We start from the raw sequence: 24,773 nt of genomic DNA, 5'->3' as shown, positions 1-24,773 counted from the left end.
AAACTGCCTATTTTATATTTTCATATGTTCAGTTTCACGGTTGGCATTACGGTCATGTCTTTAGTTAGAGCTTTTGTGTTTGTAGTTTTGTACTTATTTTATAACTAGTTAGTGGTTTCTTTGTTGTTTATAAACAAAAAAAAGGGATGGTGTGCGTGGGCGCTTAGCTGGCGGTGTTTGCCAGACAAACGCCAGTCCACACACTCCTCAGCTGGTGTGATTGATGTATCAGGCATGTGGGCGTATGAAAGTGATGGGCCCTTGACTGGCGCTGTCTGTCGATGCAAGTGTTGTAATGTGCTGGGCCCGTGACTGGCACCGTGAATGGTCTTGTGCAGGTCATGTATGAAAGGTGTGTGAATGGACTAAAGCGGTTGGTGCCTTGCCGTGGCTTTACAGCTCACAAGCTGTGAGTCATTGGTTCCGTTTTTGGGCCTTTCAGTTATTAACAGAGCATTTCACTTTTGTGAAATCTCTTGTTAATAAAATTTTATCTACTGAACCATCACTCTCCCCCGTGCCAAATCCAACCATTATGTGTGGTAAAAATTAAAAAACTTGCTCTGCTGTAATCAGGCGTCACAGCACACTTGTAACACGCTAGGTGTCTCAGGTGGGACCCCGATGATGAAGCATGCCACCAACTTGGCTGGTGGGTGAGGGGTCTCTTTCACATAACCTAAGTCCTAACAGACATATGTGGACACATCAAAATGATATATTACAAAACTACCTGATTTTGGGGGGGGGGGGGGGGGGGAGGGGGCACCTATGTTTTTGGTCCTGGGTGTGGCCTTCATCTAGGGAAACCTACCAAACCCAGACATTTTTTTAAACTAGGAACCCCAAGGAGTCCATGGAGGTCTGGCTTGCGTGGATCCCCCAACATTTTCTTACCCAAACTCCTCTGCAAACATCAATTTTTGCTTAAAAAAAAAAAGCATATTTTCCTGACTTTTGTTTGTACGATCACCGCTCCAGCACAAACTTCCTACTCCCCAGCGTTCCCCTCAGTCTCCCAAGTAAAATGACACCTCATTTGTGTGGGTCCCCAAAGCAGAGTCAGCCTAAAGATGTATGAAAGAAGAATATGTGCTTATCAACTCTGTGCTATCCCCATAATCTCTACAAGTTTGTGGCCTTTTTCTGTTGCAGGCACCTGGCCCACCCACACAAGTGAGGTATCATTTTTATCGGGAGACTTGGGGGAACGCTGGGTGAAAGGAAATTTGTGGCTCCTCTCAGATTCCAGAACTTTCTGTCACCAAAATGTGAGGAAAACTTGTTTTTTTAGCCAAATTTTGAGGTTTGCAAAGGATTCTGGGTAACAGAACCTGGTGAGAGCCCCACAAGTCACCCCATCTTGGATTCCCCTAGGTCTCTAGCTTTAAGAAATACACAGGTTTGGTAGGTTTCCCTAGGTGCCGGCTGAGCTAGAGGCCAAAATCTACAGGTAGGCACTTTGCAAAGAACACCTCTGTTTTCTGTAGAAAAATGTGATGTGTCCACGTTGTGTTTTGGGGCATTTCCTGTCGCGGGCGCTAAGCCTACCCACACAAGTGAGGTATCATTTTTATCGGGAGACTTGGGGGAACATAGAATAGCAAAACAAGTGTTATTGCCCCTTGTCTTTCTCTACTTTTTTTCCTTCCAAATATAAGAGAGTGTGTAAAAAAGAAGTCTATTTGAGAAATGCCCTGTAAATTCACATGCTAGTATGCGCACCCCGGAATTCAGAGATGTGCAAATAACCACTGCTCCTCAACACCTTATCTTGTGCCCATTTTGGAAATACAAAGGTTTTCTTGATAGCTATTTTTCACTCTTTATATTTCAGCAAATGAATTGCTGTATACCCGGTATAGATTGAAAACCCACTGCAGGGTGCAGCTCATTTGTTGGCTCTGGGTACCTAGGGTTCTTGCTGAACCTACAAGCCCTATATATCCCCGCAACCAGAAGAGTCCAGCAGACGTAACGGTATATTGCTTTAAAAAATCTGACATTGCAGGAAAAAGTTACAGAGTAAAATTGCTGTTTCACACCTCAATTTAAATATTTATTTTTATTTCAGTTCTTATTTTCTGTAGGAAACACTTGTAGGATCTACACAAATTACTCCTTGCTGAATTCAGAATTTTGTCTACTTTTCAGAAATGTTTAGGTTTCTGGGATCCAGCATTGGTTTCACGCCCATTTCTGTCACTGACTGGAAGGAGTCTGGAAGCACAAAAAAAAAAAAAAAAAAAAAAAAAAAAAGTAAAAATGGGGTATGTCCCAGTAAAATGCCAAAATTGTGTTGAAAAATTGGGTTTTCGGATTCAAGTCTGCCTGTTCCTGAAAGCTGGGACGCTGGTGATTTTAGCACCGCAAACCCTTTGTTGATGCCATTTTCAGGGAAAAAAACACAAGCCTTCTTCTGCAGCCCCCTTTTCCCATTTTTTTTTTTAAAAAACGAAATTTTTACTGTGTTTTGGCTAATTTATTGGCCTCCTTCAGGGGAACCCAAAAAGTCTGGGTACCTCTAGAATCCCTAGTATGTTGAAAAAAAAAAAAAAAAGGACTCAAATTTGGCGTGGGTAGCTTATGTGGACAAAAAGGTATGAGGGCCTAAGCGAGAACTATTCCAAATAGGCAAAAAAAGGCCTGGCACAGGACGGGGAAAAGGCCTGGCAGCGAAGGGGTTAAATGGCAAAGTCTAACTGCTCTTCCAGGCTGCAGTGGCGCGCTGGGAGCCGTTTTGTAGTTTGTCACACACAGTGTAGCGCAACCAGTTCTACAGCCCTGGAAGAACACTAGCTTACATGACCTAGGTACGCTTGGTACCATATACTAGGGACATATAAGTAAATCAGCTTATGCCAATTGAGGATAGCCAATTTAACATACATTTGGTAAGGGATTAAAGCACTAGAATTGAGGGCTGGGTAGTAGGCCTCAGTGCAGCCTCAGAGCTGAAACAGCAGCATCAGTCCAAAACTTTGGGGGTGATCATGCAAAAAGAGGCATTTCCGTACACTTACCAAGTGAGTGATAGGCCAGGAGGTAAGACCTAGACAGTGCTATCAGGCGTAGGTGCTCCGGTGTTCTGTTTGATGAAGGAGGGAGTTTTGAGAGGTCACTAAAATGTTGGTCAGTATGACCCCTCCCGCAGCATCAGACAATAAGTAGAACTTGGCTGGGGCGGATCATGCCACCATGTATGCTCTGAGGCGCTCAACTGCTAAGGTAATATCTAGGTCACTTTTAGGAATCTTTTAAAGGGTTGGATTTCCTACCAGTGATTTCTGAACGGGGAAGAATGTTATTGTCTCCGATATGAAAGACATGTTGCAGCAATCTAGTGTAACCTACCATTGCTCCAGAGAAAATGACCCACAGACCAATGGGTTGAGGGACAGCTCAAACAAAGCCCTTAAGAGCATGATGGGAACCCCGCCAGAAAACCTCAGGTGAAAATGGAATCTTCTGCCTACAAAGAAATTCCACAGAAAGGAATTTGTCTCAGTCCCATTGAACCTCTGTCGGGCATCACAGTGTAGCTCCCTAACCATAGTCAGAGAAGGGACTATATAGTCACCCCAGAAAGATGTAGTGGGCTATGGTTTGGCCTCAGAAGATGACACAATACATCAGTAAGTCAAAGAAAAACCTTCAGGCAAACCAAGACCGGATGAAGGAATGGTATGAAATTCTATGAGGTTCTACTAAGCAGAGAGCTGCAATTAGTGCCTAATGAGGACTACCAGTTGATGAACAGTATGGGTGAGGAGTAAGACATTCTGCTATTCAAGGTGGGGAAATATCTAAGCAAGACCTGCTGGATTGTCACTAATTACTGCTTCAGGAAGGCAGATGACAGCCAGGTGCAGACATCTCACTTAAACGTTCCCTTGTTTAGGCTACTCCTGCATAGTGCCAGCAAGTCAAGACCCTCAAATAATCTTACTGGTGGCTTGGACTGGAGCAGACTTGTAAATATTCCCAATGCCCCTCCTGGACCTCTCCTGTCCCCCAAGATGACTGGATGACCAGAGCGCCCAGAGAGTGAGGGGGGGATTGGGAGAAAAGAAGACAGCCTTTCAATCTTCAGGTTCCTCTCTCTTATTACAAATTATTTTTTTCTTTCCCAACTTAGCAGCACTCTTTTCTAATGTGTGTTCTTCTGAGAGAATTTAGAAATATACTGAAAAAAAAGACATCATATACATTACAATGAGTTTCCTATAAATGGCTTACTTCTACTAATGTGTATTAATCTTTTATTTCCAATTAACATACCCCAAACAAATGTTAGGCTATAGTTCCTCTTCTATTTATGCCTCTTGTTGATTAAGCATTTTTTCTACAAGCCTGTAAGACAACTTCTCCTTATAGTGTTTACTTTTCTATTTACTAGGCTTTTTAATATAAGTTTTCTTTTTGCTTTTTAAAACATTTAATTTGTTTCTTCTCTCTACAGAGAGTACTTGTGTGACCAGTGTGACGTCTTAAAACTCCTGAAGGTTGTAATTTGTTGGAGACTGCTGTGGCAAGTATTTCTTTATTTCTTATATTCTTTCATATTCTAGTTGTTTTATCCTTCCTCAGCTTCCGTATACTGATTTTTTCCCAGCTGGGTTTCTAGACGCTCTGACTTTCTCTTGAGACACTAGTCTCTCTGACTTCTCAAATGTGTAAAAACTCTGCAATTGGTTTATGGCTCTTTCAAATGAGGAACGGCAGACACAGGACTCTGCTTTCCTTGGGCTCAGACTTGGTATTGAAACACCACGTCTCTCTTACTTTCGATACAGTTGAAACACTGCATTTGTTTTGCTGCGCAGAAGATCTGACTCTGCTCTACTCAGGCTCCGACTCGGTGTTGAGACACTACGTGTCTCTAACTACACCTTCTAACCCTCTTAATATCTCTTAACCCGGAACAAAATACTATGATGAAGTCCTTTCCTGCAACGCCATTATCCTGACTAAAATATCGGAACGCTGAGGAAACACTCTGTTTGCTCTTCAAATTCTATGCCAGGACCGGAGGAGAGGATTAAGCTTTAACTTTCTTCACTTTATTCAAAACAGCAGCATTAAACAAGTATGTAAAACGTCAAAACTTCTTCCCAGCAGACAGTAGAAAAGAAAAGAAACAACATCAACAAAGGACTTCCTCTTCTTCCAATCGGCCAACGTCTGACGAGCCCTATTCCACGTCTTCCCCTCCTCTTTCTTCACTGTTACCAGTCAGATAAGTCGCATTTTCTCATTATTCTGATCTGTTTTCTGTACTGTTATTTTTGATGTGAGTTTGTACGCTAAGACAAGTTCTTCAGCCGCGGGAACGCTTCGGTTTCCTTCGCGGCTTGTTGTAACAACTCCGTGCGATCTTCCGACCGCTAGAGGGCCTGCACATTCCTGGCATTACGCGCCTTGCGCGTTTGACCCCGGAGGCGATCGCACGTCAGTTTCACATAGTTTAAGTAGCGATACTGAGGCGTGCTCGCCATCTGACTCCAGGAAAGCTTTTTCTAATCCCCACGTTGAAAACGGTGGGAGCTGTCAAATCTCGGAGCCGGCCTGGAGCTTGACACCCAAGGGGTAGGGCTCATTTGCCACACAGGGACGCGGCCCAGGCTTCGGAGTTGGCGCAATCAGCTGCTCCTCCCCTCAAGATATTCAGGGGGACGTGTGTCCCGATTGGATTATTGGTGCAATTTTGAGCACCTTGCGCTACCATAACCTGCTAACCAGCACCCCTATTGCCCTCAAGTCACTGAAGTGGCTAATAGTGCACATAGGGCCACACTGGATCAACATGGTGGAAAAACGACATTTGGAAGATACCTCAGGGAGTATATGGAGGAGGAGCAGATATCCTACCTCCCTATCGATGACAATTTCGGTCACTTCATGGACACTTCAATCTATAAGGTTGTCACCCAACTCATGGCTCCCCTTGAGAAGAAAAATCGACTTAATGGCGTCCCAATGCTCCCTTTCTCTGCCGCCTGAAGACCCCCGCCGGACCCTCAGTTCTTTCCTTTCAGGACATGAGAAAAGCCCGGAACCTACACGTAAATGCACAGGGGAAGATGCCCTGGAGGCCTTTACACGACTCAAAAAAGCCTGTTTGGAACAATCCCAAGATCCTGACTCCCATCTTGACAAACCCAATGATTCCCTGTGCTCTTCAGACGCGGATTTGGATCCGGCGGGTCCTGCGCCCTTTCCATCCAAACTACCCGGACCGGATGAGGTCTCTACGGATGATATGCTTGATCCCGACGATCTGGTCCATCCACTGTCGGCAGAGTGGCTGCCTGCCCCCAAAGTGGCTGCCTATGTGGCAGGTCGTCTTCGTAAACCACTGGATAAGGAAGTCCAGAACCGCCTTAAAGCGGAATGTCCTCGCCCATCTCTCCAGGATAAGGTAGCCCTTACTCCCGAGATTGACCCCAACATGGCGACGTTCATTGAGGATCCCAAAAAAAAAAAAAAAAAAAAAAAAAAAAAAAAAAAAAAAAAAAAAGAGATTGACCGGTCCTGGAGAGCCTGCCAGGACAAACTTCTAAACGTTGTTGGCCAGCTCACAAAAGTTTTGGACATGGCGGAAGACGCCAGAGCTTCGTGATCTCTCATATCCCCGGATGTCTTGTCAGGTTGGGCTCATCAGGCAATAATCCTGCTGGGTAATGCCAACTGCGCTCTTTCCGCGGAAAGGCACCGGTCCCTTCTAATCAAGGTGGACCCCAAACTGGGGGAACTGGCTTCTTCAAAAGCAGGCCTAGTTGCCCAAGGCAGCCTCTTTGGGGAGCCCTTCATCAGGGAACTCGGTAAATTTGTTTCTACTTTCACGTCCTTGGATAAAGCGCAGACCTCTATCAAAAAGGTCTTCTCCTCCCGGGTTTTCACCCTGGTCAATTGAGGAAGAGGGCGCTCAATTGGCCGTTCAACCCAGAATGTCTCCAGAAGAGGACAATGTCAGGACTCGTCCTGCTTTGGGTCTTTCTACCCGACCTGTGGATACCCCCGGCACCGAGGATCTAGAGGCACCAGGAGAGGCAACCTCAACTGCTTCAATACCCGACAAGGTGAGTGTTTCTCCCGGTATGGGGTGTGCTTTGGGGGTCAGATTGGCGCTGTTCTATTACAATTGGGCAAACCTCACTTCCGACGCATGGGTTCTGTAGACCGTAGAGGGGTTTCACATAGAATTTTACGATTTCCCCATACAGGTAAAGAGACCTCAGCTGATTTTCTCTTCAGCACAGATGTGTCTTATCAATGTCGAAATCTCAAATCTCTTGGAGAAGCAAGCTATCGTTCCCACTTCTCCCCATCCTTTGGGATTCGTCAGCAACATCTTTTTAGTGGAGAAAAGAGACAGAGGGTATCGTCCCGTGATCAATCTGAAAGAATTCAACGAGTGGATGGTGTTCCGACATTTCAAAATGGAGGGCATCCACCTTCTACGGGATCTCCTCCAAGTCAACGACTGGCTGGTATGGCTCGATCTGAAGGACGCATATCTAACGATTCCCATCTTTCCGCCCCACTGTTGCTTCCTTCAACTCCAATGGAAAGAGCAAACTTTCCAATTCTCCTCTCTTCCATTCGGTCTCTTCCGCTCCTCCGCCCAGTGGTAGAGGTTCTTCGGTCCAGAGGCATCAGGGTCATAACATATCTGAACGACATTCTCCTGATGGACCAATGTCCCCGCCGTCTCGCTCTTCATCTTCAGACGTCCGTCCATCTTTTGGAATCCCTAGGCTTTGTTATCAACGAAACAAAGTCAGTTGTCACTCCAACCCAATCCCTCCAATTGCTGGGTTTTGTGGTGGAATCTGCCAGAGCCACCCTCAGTCTCCTGGCTCGCTAGCTGTCCAAAATACAACACAAACGCAGACGGACTCTGGCCAAGGGAACAATTTCTCAATCTGGTTCGTATTGTAGGCCTGCTTTCCTTGTCCATCCAGGTGATTTTTCCAGGCCCTCTCCACTATCTGGCCCTTCAACGGTTAAAGATTTCTCATCTGTAGAAGGGCCTCACTTAGGGGCCAAGGAGGAAATCTCACATGGAAGCATGGAACGGCAGCGCCATTTTCGGTTTGGTCATAGAATCAGACGCCAGTGCCTCCGGCTGGGGAGCATGCTGTGGGGAATTTGTCACTGGTGGAGTGCGGTCTTCAGACCAACGCTCCCTTCATATCAATTGCCTGGAACTCCTGGCGGGCTCTTTTGCAGTGCGGTGCTGGACGAAGGACAAACAGCAATGCTGCGTCTTGTTGAAAATGGATAATGTGGCGGCGGTGCATTATAGCAACCATCTGTGGGGTACCCGCTCGAAGGCTCTTTCCGATCTAGCGAGATCCTTTTGAGATTATTGTCTCACCCACCATATTTCGGTGGTGGCAGAAGACCTCCCGGGAGCTTCCTATCAAGTGGCAGATTGGCACTCCCGTCATTGGCATGATGCAAGCCTCTGGAAGCTGCATGCACAAGTGTTTCAAGCGATCCAGGCCAGATGGGGTCCTTTCTCTGTGGATCTTTTTGCGTCCCGCCAGGATCATCAACTTGAAGGTACTGCAGTTGGAGACCAGATCCCGGAGTGATAGCCACAAACGCGTTACTCCAGGATTGGTCCCAGGAACCTGGTTACGCTTTTCCCCCCTTCGCAATGATAATGAGGGTATTATCCCAACTCTGGAAGCAACAGGCATATCTGACGCTGATCACGTCGATGTGGAAATCTCAAGCCTGCTTTCCAGTTCTGACTGAACTTTCTTGGGATTTTCCAATCCATCTACCCCTGCTTCCAGATCTCCTGCTTGGTCCATCGGGTCTTCCCCACCCTCTCATAGAGAGGTGTGGGCTCAACTTGATGGCCTGGGGAATTACCGGGAATATTGGAAGATCCTGGGGATTTCGGCAACGGCTGCCACCTTCCTCACCAGAGCCTGGTCAGAGAGTACTAACAAGAGGTACAAATCTGCATGGAAACACTGGTTGGGTTGGTGTCTTCAACGACGCTTTGATCCCATGGGGCAGACGTTGTCCATATAATTAATTTTTGGGTGTCCCTTGCTTCAGAAGGGATGGCTTATAGATTGATAAATACATTCCGGTCCGCTATTTCTGCGGGTCACTGTTCGATTGAAGGTTCTCCCGCAGGGCAACATCCCATGGTTTGCAAACTTTTAAGGGGCATTAGACTGGCCTTACCCTGCCCTCGCCCCCCCAACCCCCCACACCCAACCTCAGTATTCTTCCCTCTGGGATGTTAATAAGGTTTTGACTCTTTTCCGAAATTGACTGTCCAATAAATACCTCTCCAGGAAGCAACTCTTGGCCAAACTGGCGACTCTTCTCTGCCTACTATCCTGTCATAGGGTCTCAGATGTCAGGGCATTAGACTTAACAGGTAGAGTGTTTACCCCAGATGGGGTCATATTTCATATTCATAGACGTACTAAATCTAACTCTTGTGCGATTTCTTACCCGTGATTCCCACAGATTCCTCAACTATGCGTAGTCAAAACGATTAACGCTTATGAAGCCATGACTAATTACCTTAGACCACACGGAGAAAATCAACTCCTCATCGCTCTAACAAAACCCCATAAAGCGGTGGCGTCTCCTACGGTAGCTAGGTGGGTTAGATGGGTGAAGCCGGGATAGATACATCCATTTTTGGAGCACATTCCGCAAGAGGCGCAATGGCATCTAAGGCATGGACTTTGGGGGCTCGTTTGGAAGATAACCTTAGGGCAGCGGACTGGTCCTCTGATTCCACCTTCAAGAACTTCTATTTAGACTGGTTCAAACAGTGGCCTCGCTAGGGGTCGTTACACTTTAAAATATCCTAATCCTCACCTCTGGTCTTGACATAGAATGAAAAATTTCCTAGCTATCATAATGGAAAGTTTCAATTCTATTAAGGGCACGGAGGCGAGGATTAGTCCCTCCCTCTCCTCTTAATACAAGGACCCGTCCTATTTCAGGTCGGTAAACTGTCTTGTAAGTTCTATGACCACAACAGAAGATGAGTTTTAAACTGTTGTCATTGTTATACAAATGTATGTTTGGTTCTAAATGCGTCATGTTGAAATTTTGCGTTTTGGCGTGGCTTATTTGAGACAGTATATTAGTAAGGTTTGATATGAATCATTCGGTTCTTGACAGGCACAAAGACTTCAAAACAGGAGTAGCAAGATTGGACCTAGAGAGTGGTCGCAGGAAGAAAGAAGAGGGGAAGACGTGGAGTTGGGCTCGTCAGACATTGGCCGATTGGATGAAGACGAAGTACTTTGTTGATGTTGTTTCTTTTCTACTGTCTGCTGGGAAAAGTAGTTTTGACGTTTTACATCCTTGTTTAATGCTGCCGTTTTGAATAAAGTGAAGAAAGAAAGCCTAATCCTCGCCTCCGTGCCCTTAATAGAATTGAAACTTTCCGTTATGATAGCTAGGAAAATTTTCATTCTTCAGTGAAGTGTGTTGCTACTAGGTAAGCGTGCGCACTTCACCTTCTAAAACAGTCTGTTGGGTGAAACAACTAGAGCGGTACTGGAGAGTGCCGCTCTAGCAGCCATCTTTGAATTCTTGAAATGCCAGCCAACCATTTGTTTTAGTTATTTTTCCTTGCAGGGACTGGGTTCTTTGGAATACTACACATACTGTGTTTAATTTAGTTTTATTTGTCTATGTAGGATCCTGAAACAGCATCACTGCTTCATGGTGTGCAAGTCATCATCTTACACAAAAGCTATGGCTGATGAGCAGCCTGGAAATTACATTTGAAAAAGCACCATCCCAAACTGGTTCTGAGGCCACAGACACTGGATATACATATCCTATGTTCTTTGTGACTGAGGATGGAAGTGTTACGAAGAGTACTTGAAGGACTGCTATGTGGCAATGGCTTGTGCCTGCAGGATATTAGGGGACAGCACCCAAAGACTTCACTTTAATTAGGAAGAGAAAGGGCATGGGGCACACGGGCAATAGAACATACGGCAGACCAGGTGCTATATTTTATGACACAAGGGGGCACATTGCCATGCAGTGACATTATTTTTACAGGGTATTAAGACACCCACAACGTAAAAACTGAAGAGGCCCGAGGGCAAAATGGGAGCATCCTAGCTACTGTCTATACCTGCTTGGAAAGCAGAGTTGTATGAATAGCAGTGTGTGGAGGATAAGGTGCATCAGCGACTGAGGAGCAGAGCAGGTATAGCAAAGGATACAGTCAACTGAGACGATGTATTGTGAAAACTCAAACCCATGTCAGAAACAAGCCACCATAACTCCTGAATGTGCAAGTACTTATTGTGCGGAATACATCATATGTGGTAAATTCAGCCAGCACTGTTGTAACTTATAGTTTCAATTACCTCTATGATTACATGCCTTTAAGAACAAGGTTAGTCAGGATAACTTGGCTGTGGCCTATCAGATGTGCTCTAATCCATTGTGCTCCCCATCTCCTACTTAATTTGTTTCTCTTTATTGTTGTTATTACCTTAGCACCCACATACACAAGAAGCATCCTGTAATACCATGAGAAATGCCATTTAATATATGTAGTTATCATTCCTGCAGTATTAGACTGAAGTTAATAAAGAATAAAACCCAAAGTGTTCATTTTTTTGTTGAGGAGATGAAAAACTGCCAGGAGCCTAGAAGCCTTCATGCCTGCTGAGAAACGAGGAGAATGCCTAACCTTGCACAATGACAGACTACCCAGGAGGGGAGACCTAGCATGAGGAACAACCAGAGAACGCAAGTGACCACAAAGAAGCAAAACCAGGAGTGACTCATGTGTCAAGGGTTCCACAGATCTCCCTGCGCAGTACTTGCTGTACACTGTGCCTTGATACTGCCTAACAACGTGTGCGATCAACATCCTGCTGTGTGCCCATAAGACTTAGGCTGCTGATGTCGAAGATTCCTTATTGCAGCCTATGTGCAACTGCCAAAGACACCCACCTACTATCGACGGGCCTAATGTCCACATTTGCTATTCAATTCCCCTTTAGCACCTGGCCTAGGGTGGATGTTACTGCCAAAGACAAGTGTTGCTTGCTGATCTCATCCAGCAGTCAAATTCCAAATAAGGTCGTAGCTGTGGCCTGTGAAGTCCAAGAGTCCCCAAAGCAGGAACAGGACCACTACACATGCCCATCCCACACTACCTCTCACATCCCAGAACTGACTCTGCAGAACACAGGGAACGCGCAGGGCCTAAACTGTATATTTAATGTGAGACTGAGGAAGCAGAGAAAATTCTGCCATATAAAACTTAAGTCTTTCCAGTTGAACTTGAAATGTGAAAGCACACTAAATTGTTGAGTGCATCCACACATAGATGTATGAGTTTTCTTTCAGTAAGGTGTAAGCTAATGTTTGAGATAAATGGAATTCCAGTTTACCCTCAATTGCAGACCACATTAAGGAATTTAAAGTTTCTGAAGCTACAGGACGAATGTGACTGCAAGAGCTGGAAGCGCTGATATAACATAAAAAGGACTGCTTGCGAGTTTAAGTCACAACTAAATTGGGACTGTGCAAAAGACTGCGGGGGATTGAACAATGCCATACAAAACACTGTGCAACATCAAATCAGATGGATAATACAATGAGGCAAGTATTAGCTTGGCTAATATGACAGATACATTTGGGCTGATCTTTGGTGAATCTAATAAAGTGTAAAGCATCTCATTGACTTTTAAAATGGATTGTGCCCGCCGCATTGATGCAAACTAGGGCCCAAATAGTTATATTATATGTATCTTTTAATTAATCACCAATCCACCTTCTGCCAGTCCTAGACAACATAAAGCTAAAGCCCCTAACTCAAGATTTCAAGGCATTAACAACCAGATGCTTCTTCATATTATACACATGGAACACTGAAACATTCGGTGTTTAGAAACTGTAGTCAATTCAGCAATATGTTGTTGTCAGCATACTGTAGATTAGTAATAGTGCGACTGCCTAATTTGGGTATGGGAGTGGAGGAACTCACCAGCATATGTAGCCTCTTTACCCATATCCACAATACGCGACCTGAACAAAATGATTGTAGATATATTCCAAGCCTATTTCAGACAGCTCACTATCAGCAGAAACGATACGGGACATGAGTTTTAACCCAGTTTGATTCTCACTCATGTTCCACTATATAAAGATTGAATAGTCTCAGAAGTGGAAACACAACAACCCCACATCTGGACTTTCCCTTAGAGCAAACCTCTAACCATGTTGTTTTAAAATCAAGTAAAGTCATAACTGGAGAACCGCCTTTTTTCAAAGATTGATTCTTTCCAGGATCATGGGATTACCTAGTGCTTGAAAGAGGACTTCTAAAGATAAAAGATCCACTTGGCCCACTATTCTGGATCCTTTTTAAACAGTTTGCTAGAAATATCTTTTTGGCCTGCTATCCCATCATCTCTTGGGTTTTTATCAGATGCACAATAGCAGATGGTGGGAATCCACATTCATCACAGCAGTGTGGGCAGCTGTGCACAGTGAACTAATTAATTGGCTTATTAACTAACATGCTCAGACCAAGTTGCCCCAAGGAATGAATTACTCCCATTTGCTTCCCCGTGGTTTCTATAATTCCAAAAATCCCTTTAAACTGCATAAGATTTTCTTTGCTATGATACTGCTTTTTTTTCTATTGGGTGAGCCTGGGTTGCATGATGGGACAATGCGTTAGACTCTTGATTCTCTATTTAACTTCCTTATTTTAACGCTGAATTGAGAGGTAAATCATGAAACTCATCTATTGACTGTTTCAGGAATCTTATGTGATAAGTCCGACTGAAAAATGCTTGTGAAGATAACGATCGCCTAAATACAAATACAACGGCTCTTCTTGCCCATAAGCCCGATTACCCTTGTTCATCATATAACTCCAGTGTGTTCTCTTATTCCTGCTATATTGCCTCTTTATTTAGCATTATTCTTTCTAACCCCCAGTTCGATTTGACAACAGAATTGTTCATTTATTTTATTTGAGACGGATGGTCCTGCTCAGCCTTTTGCAAATTCCTAAATTATATAAAGAGGCGAGATACAGCGATCTACACCAGAACAGAATTACTAGAAGGAAATAGAGAAACTATATCAAGAAATAAGGGGATTCGGAGGATTATGAGGTCCAGTGTATGTCCTCCAATAACTGTTACTAATAATGTGATACACTGTTCCTAAAGAGCATGAAAAAAGACAGGGAAAGTCAAAGGGGATCCCATTAAGTAGGAGCAAGAGTCCTCACACACCCAGTTGGGTGTCATGCTTCATCATTGGACCAGCTCCTCGCCAGACTGGCGCTGCAATGTCTGGCGGGCACCACCCTTTCGGGGGGCTCTTTGCCGGAGATCTTTTTGATGATGCCACCCTTTCCCACAGGTAAGTGAGGGGGAGAGGGAGAAAAGAGAGAGCAAAAATAAGATGGAAGGATAAAATTGACTCAAGAACCCTTACTCAGAGCTATCTTTTATTAATATGGGGTCTTGGACAAGATTAAAACAGTAAACAGGAGGGTAGAGTCGAAGTAATGCTCGACTACTCTCAAACTGTATTGCACATAACAGGGGGGTCGAGGTATTACCAGACCCACCTCAACGTTGGGTCGACATGTTTCGCGGCACTCACACCTACCCCTTGGTCGCGCTCCCGGAAATAGAGAAACGACAGACACTAATATGGACATTAGACCTAGTAATTTCATGTATTGCTCGTGAATTAACAAAGTGCAATTATTTTTTAAAAAGTATTCACTGAATCTAAACAAACTAAGGGGGACCCCTACCTATCCCCACACACTTCAAATTCATCATTATTCAGATATGCAATATTTAAATTCAGGCAGTCAATAATAGGTAAATTAAACCGATTAATTTTGACTATGGATTTTGGGAGTAGAACAGAAACTTTCTAGTAATCATTAATAATGCTGATTTGTTTGCAAAAAAGAGGGGCTATAACTTTTTTAAAACGAGTCCCAAATCTGTTATGATAATACTAATAAGAAATCGCAACTGAAGGGATTGTGTGAACTCTTCTTTAAATTAGAAAATAATTTAAAGAGTCATTCAAATTGTGAGCTGCAACCACATCATATCAATATTCGGAAATGAACCATATCATATGAGCGTAAGCTGAACGTTGAAAGCAAAGCTTAAATGAAGTCTCTAGGAATCTGGATAAAATGCTTATACAACAGGTTGAGTTGAAAATGGGACACCTTCAGAATGATAATTTTATAGTCTTTTGACTTCTGAGTTACCAGATCGTTTGATTACATTTGGCACACTTTTCAGTCAATGGCTGTTTAAATGTGCTATAGGAGTTGGTATCCCTTCAACCAGGCAGCTATTTCGAAACTCCCACCAGAATGTTTGTAAATAGCAGATGAGGCAGCTCGTTCTTCTATTCTGTAAATCTTAATAAATTAACTTTAGAAACTTTTGTTGACATTCAGTGTATTTTTTTTTTTAATCTTTCCACGCACTGCATTGTGAGTTTCCCCAAGTAATGATTATTTAACACTAATATTAACTAGGAGTCTAAGATATGTTACATGCCATCACTGTGGCAATATATTTCCTCTGTGTCTGAAGAGGTAGGCAGACCTTTCTATTTGAAGATTTTTCTTTATATATATATATTTAATGTTTATTGCTACAATATAAGTCTTTGAACTGTATGCTTTCTTCATGACTGTTCTCAATTCTGCTTCCCCTGTTTCATTCGTTTTCGAATCCCACTATCCTATTTTACCTCTTTGATAGCCGACCTTAGTTTAATTTCTGCTGCAAACAATTCCATCAGATATTCATGAGGATAATTTTAATTGTAACGTTTAGATTATTGACTGCGGTTTCTTCTTTACATCTTTGAGAAAGTGGCGTTCAGCTGTGAAACACGTTTTGGCTTTAACTAGTTTTGTTTTAGACGTATTTTATGTAAATCTTTATTCAGCACTACTCTAAGAAAATACAACGTATGGCCTATATATTTAACGCACTAAAATAACAAGAATTAGTATAGCAAATAGGTCTCTCCTTTGACGCCTACTGGATTTGCCAAGATAGGTTTAATTCTCTAAATGACAGTCATGTGTGTGCAGTTGAATGCAGCAGCCATCTTCGAATGACGGTTCTTAAAGTCAGAGGAAAAATAATTAGAAGATAACCGATGTGTGCACAAATATACACATGCAGAGACCATGTTGGAATGGCTTTCTTACAGTTTAAGAAAAAACATTTAATTTAAACTGCTGTCTAAAAAAAAAGTAAGACTATTTCAAAAACTGTGACGAAAGAGATGAATGGTGGAGGCATGGGTAAGGTATGCTTCCTCGTGGCGTACTAAAGGGGAAATATAAAAGTAGCTCTCACATCAGCAGCAGACAGATACAACTCATTCAATCAGAAGCACTCTAAAGCGGGAATGATTCCGAGGCAGGACAAACATAAAAATAGAGAAGCAGTTGAATGAGGAGTCGGGAACCGAGGTAGACAAAAAGACCACCAATCGTGAACATGGAGCCAAACCAATTTCCACTTTAAGAATTGTCTTGTACACAATAGGTAACAACCAACAGCTACATCGTGTTGTAAGCAAGACTTAAAAAAGACGCGTCAGCCTTTGTCACAACACATGAAACTAGCAGCTACGAGGTCTCAAAGAGGGGATTAAATGATGCAAGAACACTAATTGCCCGAGGTATCATCCTCATAACTCTCACCATAGACGTCTTTTCCCAGCGGGCCGAGGTTCCTCCGCAGCCTCCTTGCACTCTTGAGTCTCTGTGCGGCACTCCTCCTCTGTACCCGATCTACTCCAGGATGTTGCTGCCATAAGGTGCATGGAGGGCTGGTGGAAATGTCAAGTGTGATCCCTGGAGAAGGCAAACTAACACCTCCTCCTGTCCAAGCCATGGGGAACCCCCCACCTTCTGCTGCCAGAGAGGCGCCTTCACCCTCCGGACTCCGAACAGGCTCTGGCCAGCCAAGACCTCCACTGCCCATGGCTCGGAAATGCCCAGCCATTCTTCCTGCTCCTCCGCAATCCAGTCCATGCCCTAGTGCCCCGCTTTCTACACCTGAGGCTTGGTCTCTTTCCTGCAGTCCCAGGCTTCCATCATCTGCCCTCAGCACGGACACATTTATGTCCCTGTCGTGCTCCTGGCCCCTGTGCATTCCGAGGGCTGAGCTTCCACCTTCCATGTCGTGCAAAAGGCCCCTCAACCAGCACTACCCCTATTTGCAAATCACTCCCAATCTACTATACACCTCTGTCCAAAAGAAACTACCAGCCTGCAAAGACTGTGCCCAGAAGGAGTCTCCCTCTAGGTCCTAACCCTGTTAAAGCAAATGCTCGTTAAATGGGGCTTTTTTCTCTAGACATTGTGCCTCACCAACATACCCCCACATAAGACAGCTCTCTTTCACCCTAATGGACCGCTCACTCACATTCACTCAGCGTCTCATGGCCTACCCTAGAAAACGATCGCACCGCACCCCACCCCTGTATCACGCCTCTTACCTTACCATTCACCCAACCTACAATGGGCTTCTCGCTACACTTCCATTGGATAGCTCAACCCTTTATCGTGGGCGTCTGACTTCGCCAACACTCCTTCTCGCGTTTCTCTGCACTAATCCGGTACCTGTTTTATGCTGGGCTTCTAGGCTCTCAAACAATAATTCTCACATTCCCTTGTTATGGTACCTTTGCCCTTGCATGTCACCATATGGAAACAAACTTAGGAAATGTAAGTTCCCTTTTCAATTGCCTTGGAAGTAAGGCTTTTGTAGCTCGGTGAAAGGATGGGAAAGCAAAGCTATGTCTTTATTTAAAAAACCTACAGCCTACCGTCGGAATCGGGTGTATGGTCATGTACCTTTGGCTCTCTGTGGTGTTTTACTCACCTCCTATTCACAACCCTTCTCTGAACTGGGCCTTACAACCACCATACCTACACTGCGCGTCTTACCTACCTATGCATGCCAAACCCCACTTCCCCTACTGGGGACCTCTATGCACCCACTCATTGTATTTACTCCACACAATGCATCATCTCAGCATTTGGGTGAAATTTCCTTCTCCGTTTCCTACACACAGTCTCGCTAATGGTACGGAAACCGCTATAAAGTGATGCAATACAATCCACACAGTGCCTTCCGATCAGTACTTCAAACCTCTCGCATCAGCTACATTCTTCCTGTCATTCTAGTTCCTTCGCCATCCTAGCTTTGAAGTTACCCAATCACGTGTCTCTATTTTTCATTATCTAGCGGATCTCAGCCAATCATTAGGTGCTTTAGAGGCGGAAGTCATGATACAGCCAACCAGACCCTGTTCGGAGATAAGAAAAGCAAACTTGATTGGACTGTAGCTTTTTTCCGGTAGGTTAGCGGGTCATTACGGCGAAGTCACGTCACTGAAGAACTGGAAAAAAACTAGGTTGAGGTCGATAGCCATCTTTGAGAACATGTTTATTAGAGCAGTGGAGTAGACAAGACACGTGATACAGAAAAGCAGAAGTTGTAAAAACAATAGTAGAGTTATTCTTGTTAACGATATGGTGTTATTGTATATACTTGCCCGGAACAATGGTCTATCATTTTAGTCTGACTTAATCTAAAATTGGTATATATTTTAAGACATATCCGTTTTATTTACGTTTTGACACGTTTTTCTGATTTCCTATTTACACTCCCATTCGGTGGCAAAAGTACAAACGGATGTAGAGCCTGAAGTCCACCTCTTGTCCTCTGTCTGTTGACACGCTCAGTGGAAGTGACGTAAAATAGCTGCGCCCGATCTTTTCCCCTATTCGCGGTATCGTGCGAAGAGCACCGGCAACACCATGGGAGACTATGATGGGGAGGTGAGGGTTCGCAGACTAGGGGGGCCACTTCCGCGGGAATTTCCGGGAGGTACCTGGGTGAAATGCACTCCTGGAAACCAATAAAGGGGGAATAAAAGAGGAGCGTAGCTGGCTCCGAGGTGAAGGAAGTACCCTGTGCCCAGGTTGGGGATGGACTCGCGTGTACTGTATGTCCTTACTGTTTTTGAGATCGAAGTCTTTAATCCCCTTAGCACGAATACTACTTTGTGCCTTAGTGCTCTGACTGCTGCTTACGTTGTATGTGTGTGTGTGTGTGTGTAACCTGACCTCAATGCTGTAAATGTAAATGGTTGTCTTTATATGTGAGCATGGCCCTAGAAGGAGTTACGCTTGAGGCTCTTATCTGAGGAACCTAGTACTGCCACACCAAATCAGGCAAACTCCTCACTACTTAACCATAATAACTTTTATATGTGACATTTTAGTCATAAGGAAAAAGTATTAGCTGGTTTCTTATGAATACAAATATTTTTTAATGCTAAGAAGCCTAAATGGCAAAGAGGCCAATTTTGACATCCAGCCACAAATCCAGTACTCCTGTTAAATCCAAGTGCTGTTTTGGGACTACAGTGAATAGTCTGCAACTAGAGAGAGATGAGCAGAGGTTAGAACAGCATTCTTTAGAACTAGGAGAGTTTCACAAAAGAGGATGACTACAGCGAGGGTCGAAGTGAGAAAAGTGGTGGAGACGGATTTCAAAACCCGCCTCTTCACACGCTTCTTACCATACTAAATAGTGTTACGCTCTCCTTCGTTCCAAGACACCGCGATTTCTACAGTTGATTATACTGAGTTGACATATTTTAAACATGTCTGTACGTCTTTTTCGCTTGCGGTATGTGTATCTTGTCACTATGTGCAGTTCTTTGTTGCCCTCTTTGGCTTTGCCCTTGCTTTTAAAATACCGCCAATATAAAGGTAAAAAAAGATGTAGGTCTACGGTAGTGTTACTATATGACTCTGTTAGCATGGGCATCATTTTAAGTACTGATCTTGCTGTTGGCTGCTACTCTACAGGGAATTGTAGTCTTGCTTTACTTCAATTTAATAATGGACCAAACTCTAGAAAAGTGATTTGTGTAAGGCAAACTATTGGCTGGGAATTGATTTCCTCATGACATATTATCTGGTAATAAGAATAGGTAGCAGAAAGAGGAGAGATGGTTTGGCGAAAGCAAACGTGAAGAACAGGTGCGGCATCTTTGAGTGGGGAAGAGACCAATAGGTGGGATAAGCTCCATAATTGGGCAGAAAATGGGGATATCTACAGGGGAAAAGAATATTACCCATACGTCCTTCATTCCAGTCATTATAAACGAGGTAGCTGCCACCTCGAGACGAACAGAGTATGAGCATCCTAAAATGCAAACCCCATCGACACATACTGGGTACTATAAATGGGCTGGTACTTCCGGGTCCATCTTGTTTTGTTTACCTGGGAGGAGGACGCAGGAGGTGTTTGCTGGGCTCAGATCATATCATCTTAGGAACGGTTACCATCTCTGTCATGCTTCGGAGGAATAATCTCTCCTCGCTGTAACATCATGGCGAAGAAGTCTTCCTGCACTCTTTTTCATTTATAAGTGGATGGCTTCAGGTCAGATTGTTGTTATTCCTGATTGTTGCTTTAGCTTGTATTCCTTGTCATGTCTTTGACAGTGATAGGAAAGTGTTCAGAAACGAGGAGCCAAGCGTCGCACTTCAGCTTCCTCTCACTCCTCTGCCTCTCTCTCTCCCTCTCCTGACCCTACCTCTCCTTCTCATAAAGGCTATAGATCTTGAAAGAAGGATCAAATCAGAATGATTGTGAGACCGTAGCAGCATTTAAGGAAGAGTAATATTTTAATATAAGGAATAACGTAGTAAATCCACCCTCTGACTGATAGTTCTGATGAAAGCAGCAAGGCCTCTCTAAATATGTACCAAAACAGGAGATACATCTCTAAAAACATTCTGCCAGCTGTACTGTTTCGTATTAAGAGAGAGACTGTGTTTCCTTCCAAGAGACCTGGGACCTGTCCTGAGTCTCTGCTAAGGCAATTTCAGAGGCCTTCTAATGTCAGCAGGCCTATCCACCAGCTTGTGATGTACATTGTAGAACAGGAAGGGAGAGACAGTGGTAAAATAATGCTTCTAAGATTCATTACCAGATTGTACAGTCTAGAGAATGTGGAGTGTTTTGTCGAACAATAATTGTTTGGATTTTGTGGTGAACTGTTCTTCCATGGGAGAGGAGAATATTCTCAGAATACCGATGTTTCCATGCCTGGAAAACTGGTTTCTTCATGCTCCATCAGAAAAAGAGAATTCTCGTATTAAGTACCACACAATATAGATCATTGTATGTCAAAGTCCTCTTCTGAACATTCGGAAATGTTAGTTTCAACCTTCCAATGAATTGAGTTTCATCAGAACTACACTGTCTTCCCTGATTTCTGGAAAAAAACGCAACCAGCTTGGCCAGCGAATGAACTACTGGTGACTAGAATCTGACTAGATGACATAGAAGAGGAAGCGGATGGAGCATTGTCCACTGGACTGTGCAAAGACATGCTGCGATATGAACCTGGCTGGTACCTCCGGGCTGGACAGCAATTTGTGAAGTAACGATTGGAGGCGTGCAATCCTCGTCTCTTATCATCAGATTTCTGGCATATATAGTATTATTCTTAAACTTGATCCTACTTTCATAACTAAAGTGAACTCTGTTTTTCACAGATTGCAGGAAGCTGTACTTCCTTCTTATACTTTTGAAGAAAGAAATAGTAACTTGGATGTTAAAGTAGCTCTCTCAGCTATATCGACAGTCTCAGAATCAGAGAAAAACTGATCACTTATTTGTAACTTTTGTCAATCTGGAAGGGATCAGAAGGCTACAAAAATAACTTTGAGCAGACGAATAAAGTCAGACATACTCTTGACAGGACAAGAGTCCTGGACATCTCCAATGAAGATCAACAAGAGGGAGGGTTACATACTAGGCAGAGTAGCAGGGAGTATCGATTAATGAGATGTGCAGAGCTGCAATGTGATCATCAGAGTATACTTTTGTTAGATATTATTGATCAAATAAGGTGTCAGACTTGCAATGAAGTGTGGACATAGGTGTTCTCATATTTGCAATGTCATGATTTAATCTTTACTATTTTTCTGTTGTATTCTTCTATGTTCCTTAAATTAGGGTGTTGCATGTTTAAGATTCCTTCACGTTTGTTGTTCGATTGTAGAGGACTGTAGCGATGGTATACTCAATTAGTAATGACTGGGACAAGGAACGTGGAGGTAATGACCCTAGTACTTACTGGTAACCTTCCTTACTCTTAGTCCAGCTCATCGTCATCCACCCACCTGCCCTCATTTCAGTTTTGACAGGACTACAATATATACAAGTGAAGCCTTGAAGGTTCTGCCCCTATATGATACCCATTATGGGTCGGTGAGGCATGCATGTTAGGATCCTCCTGCTTTGTTCCTGTCTTGAGGTGGCAGCTACCTCATTAGTAATGACTGACGAGGACGGCTACAAATAATTAAGGTTATTGGGAAGTAATAGGGCCATCGGGAAAAATGATTTGTCTTTCAGCCCTGGTGCGGTGCCCCGCTTTTTAACAGCTTGCACCTGCCTATATCAGTTGGCTTGGATCTTCGCTTCTGGAGGCCTTTGCCCCTATTAGGATTCCTGTTTGTAACATCCATCAATGTCTGCCTTTTGGCCTGATTGTGATTCATAGTAATTGGGTCTTCTGAATATCTTTATCATAAATTAATGAAAATGATGTCTAAGCTACTGTAAAGCGGCAGAGACACTAACTTCAACATTATGTTTTCAAGAACTTTTAAAAAAAGGGATATCAGAATGCCTCAGATTATCGGACGAGCATGCAAAATGGGTGACTAGTTTTCCACCAGCTTCCTTTTTAATTCTTTTTGGAATACCAGTACGTTCTTGCTAGGGGACCCTAGAGCTATGGTATGGTAAACAAGCTTGAAGCATTCCTGCAATTAGTGGAAGTCTGAGTAATAGGCATTTATGCACAATTGTCAGCTTTTAATCTTAATTCTAATAGCCACCAGGAGGCAATCTAGGTACCTTAACAAAGATGAAATTGGTGCTAATTTAAGAATCTGGTCTTTCTGTAGAATTTTGAATGACACGCATGTTTAGTGGCTTTGGACCTCTCTGTCTTCCAGGTTCTTAATCTACAATGATGAATATAGCCCTTCTTTTAAAGTTGTGGGTAGTGAATATGTAAATTTGCTCTTAACCTAGATTTTACATTGTTTCTTGAAGTAGATTTTGGTTTTCTTTGGTTCACATGAAATGCCATAATATACACTGGATGAAGCCACCGATTGTATACTTTGAGTATGCCCCAATAGTATGTACGAATGCATGTTCTGTCCTCATACTGGGGCCTGCTATCTGCTTCGCCCTGTCTTCTCCTTTTATAGTGGCTGAACTATTTTATCTTTGCATCTGTTGTGTGTGTGTGCCTCTGTTCGCTAGGTTACGGAGGTTAGCTGTCCCCTCCCTTTGCCTGACTGCGACTCCGCCTTTCGATGGGTAAGCAGGTACATGATTCATCTCGGTCTGCCTAGTGGTAGGGATTCCTTCTCAGATAGCGTTCTTCCATCTTTCAGGAAATGCAGGCAAAGTTCACCCTCTTGGATAGGAGGTGCAGCTTTCTTTTCTGGAATTAGAAGGCACGGCTTTGCTCTTTCTTTTGTCTCTACGGTATTTTGGCTCTGTTGTTCATCCCTGCTTTCCTTGAGTTGCAAGTTTTCAGGTGTGTCAGCCATCAGGGGTTTAAAAGAGTTTTTTTCCTCATTATTGGCAGTGTTGGCGCTCTCTGCTCTCCTCTTTTTGGGTAGTCGAAGGTTTTTGTCTGGAGATGTAGTAGTTATTCATTTTTTTTGCCGTACCAGGCACTGCTCTCAGTCGTTCATCATAGGGATCTAGTCCTGCCATCTGTTAAGGTTGGCAGGGACATTTTCTTTTGCCTCCCTAGGGCTGCAGTTCGCGGGGTGGAGGTAGTCAGTTGCAGTTAATTCCTGTCTTTTTCTGCTTGGGAGTACATCTCTCAGCCTTCTTCCTCCCGCCCCCACTGACGTTCTGCCCCCTTGTCTGGGGATGCGGTTTTCCTGTTTTGGTGGTTAGTATGCATATTTAACACGTTGATGCGCTGGAGGTGCAGATCTTCTTTATAGAGTACACATCCGTACGGCCTTTGTCAATATAAAAGATTAATGTTGTTGTTTTGTTTCCTCTCAGGGCCCGTATGATCCATACAACTACCAGGCCGACTATGACATGCACACAGGTGAGTTAAGTTCACCCATAATGTACGAAGAATTATCACCTGTGTCCCTCCAGTCGTATAAACCTCTGTACCTTGGTGCATATAGGATGAAGTGGTGTCAGTTAATTTCATTTAGTGCCATGGTTGCTCCTCTCTGTTGCCTTTAGAGTTTATCACAAAGCCCCGTTGAAACCTCTGAGTAAAGATCTCAAATAAGAACTAGAATTGTTGCAGTGAAGTGTGCATACGTTATCAAAGTTCGTGTTTTACTAAAGCCAACTCAAACCACCAAATCTGTAAAATAATATAACATCATGCCTGCTGTAAAGTATGCAGTAGCTGGGAAAAACTTGCTAGTTTCAAACTACACGCAGCACACTTTTCAGGTATGCACAGTTTTTTTAATTTATGTGATTGTGTGTTCTGGAACAGCCATTGAACTCCATGATGGGTGCGCTGTAGTTAAAAGTTGGTACTTGTTTCTTTGTGCTCTTCCTTGCATGTGACCTTAGATTTGGTCACACTGTGTGCCCACAGGAACTTCGACA

The 24,773-nt window shown here is 43.7% G+C and overlaps 2 protein-coding genes across 3 annotated transcripts in view; one reads left to right on the top strand and one right to left on the bottom strand.

Moving 5' to 3' along the window:
- ANKRD54 (ankyrin repeat domain 54) overlaps window positions 1-18,290 on the bottom strand; it is a 55,000-nt gene extending 36,710 nt beyond the window's left edge. Inside the window, exon 1 of one of the 2 annotated variants that reach the window (XM_069231402.1) lies at window positions 16,757-18,290. In XM_069231402.1, the coding sequence (XP_069087503.1) occupies window positions 16,757-17,237 (481 nt within the window). In that variant the 5' untranslated portion in view covers window positions 17,238-18,290. The remainder of the gene's footprint in view (window positions 1-16,756) is intronic. The other variant, XM_069231403.1, reaches the window with a different exon arrangement.
- A 497-nt stretch (window positions 18,291-18,787) lies between these two features.
- The window catches only part of EIF3L (eukaryotic translation initiation factor 3 subunit L), a 75,153-nt gene continuing 69,167 nt past the window's right edge, over window positions 18,788-24,773 (top strand). The window contains exons 1-2 of the mRNA XM_069231401.1: window positions 18,788-18,904; window positions 24,198-24,246. Of these exons, the coding sequence (XP_069087502.1) occupies window positions 18,884-18,904; window positions 24,198-24,246 (70 nt within the window). The 5' untranslated portion in view covers window positions 18,788-18,883. The remainder of the gene's footprint in view (window positions 18,905-24,197; window positions 24,247-24,773) is intronic.

This window comes from Pleurodeles waltl, chromosome 4_2 (genome assembly GCF_031143425.1).
Source record: "Pleurodeles waltl isolate 20211129_DDA chromosome 4_2, aPleWal1.hap1.20221129, whole genome shotgun sequence".
NCBI classification, from domain to species: domain Eukaryota; kingdom Metazoa; phylum Chordata; class Amphibia; order Caudata; family Salamandridae; genus Pleurodeles; species Pleurodeles waltl.
The sequence above is the reverse complement of the archived record's forward strand: the minus strand, read 5'-3'. Positions and strand labels throughout refer to the sequence as shown.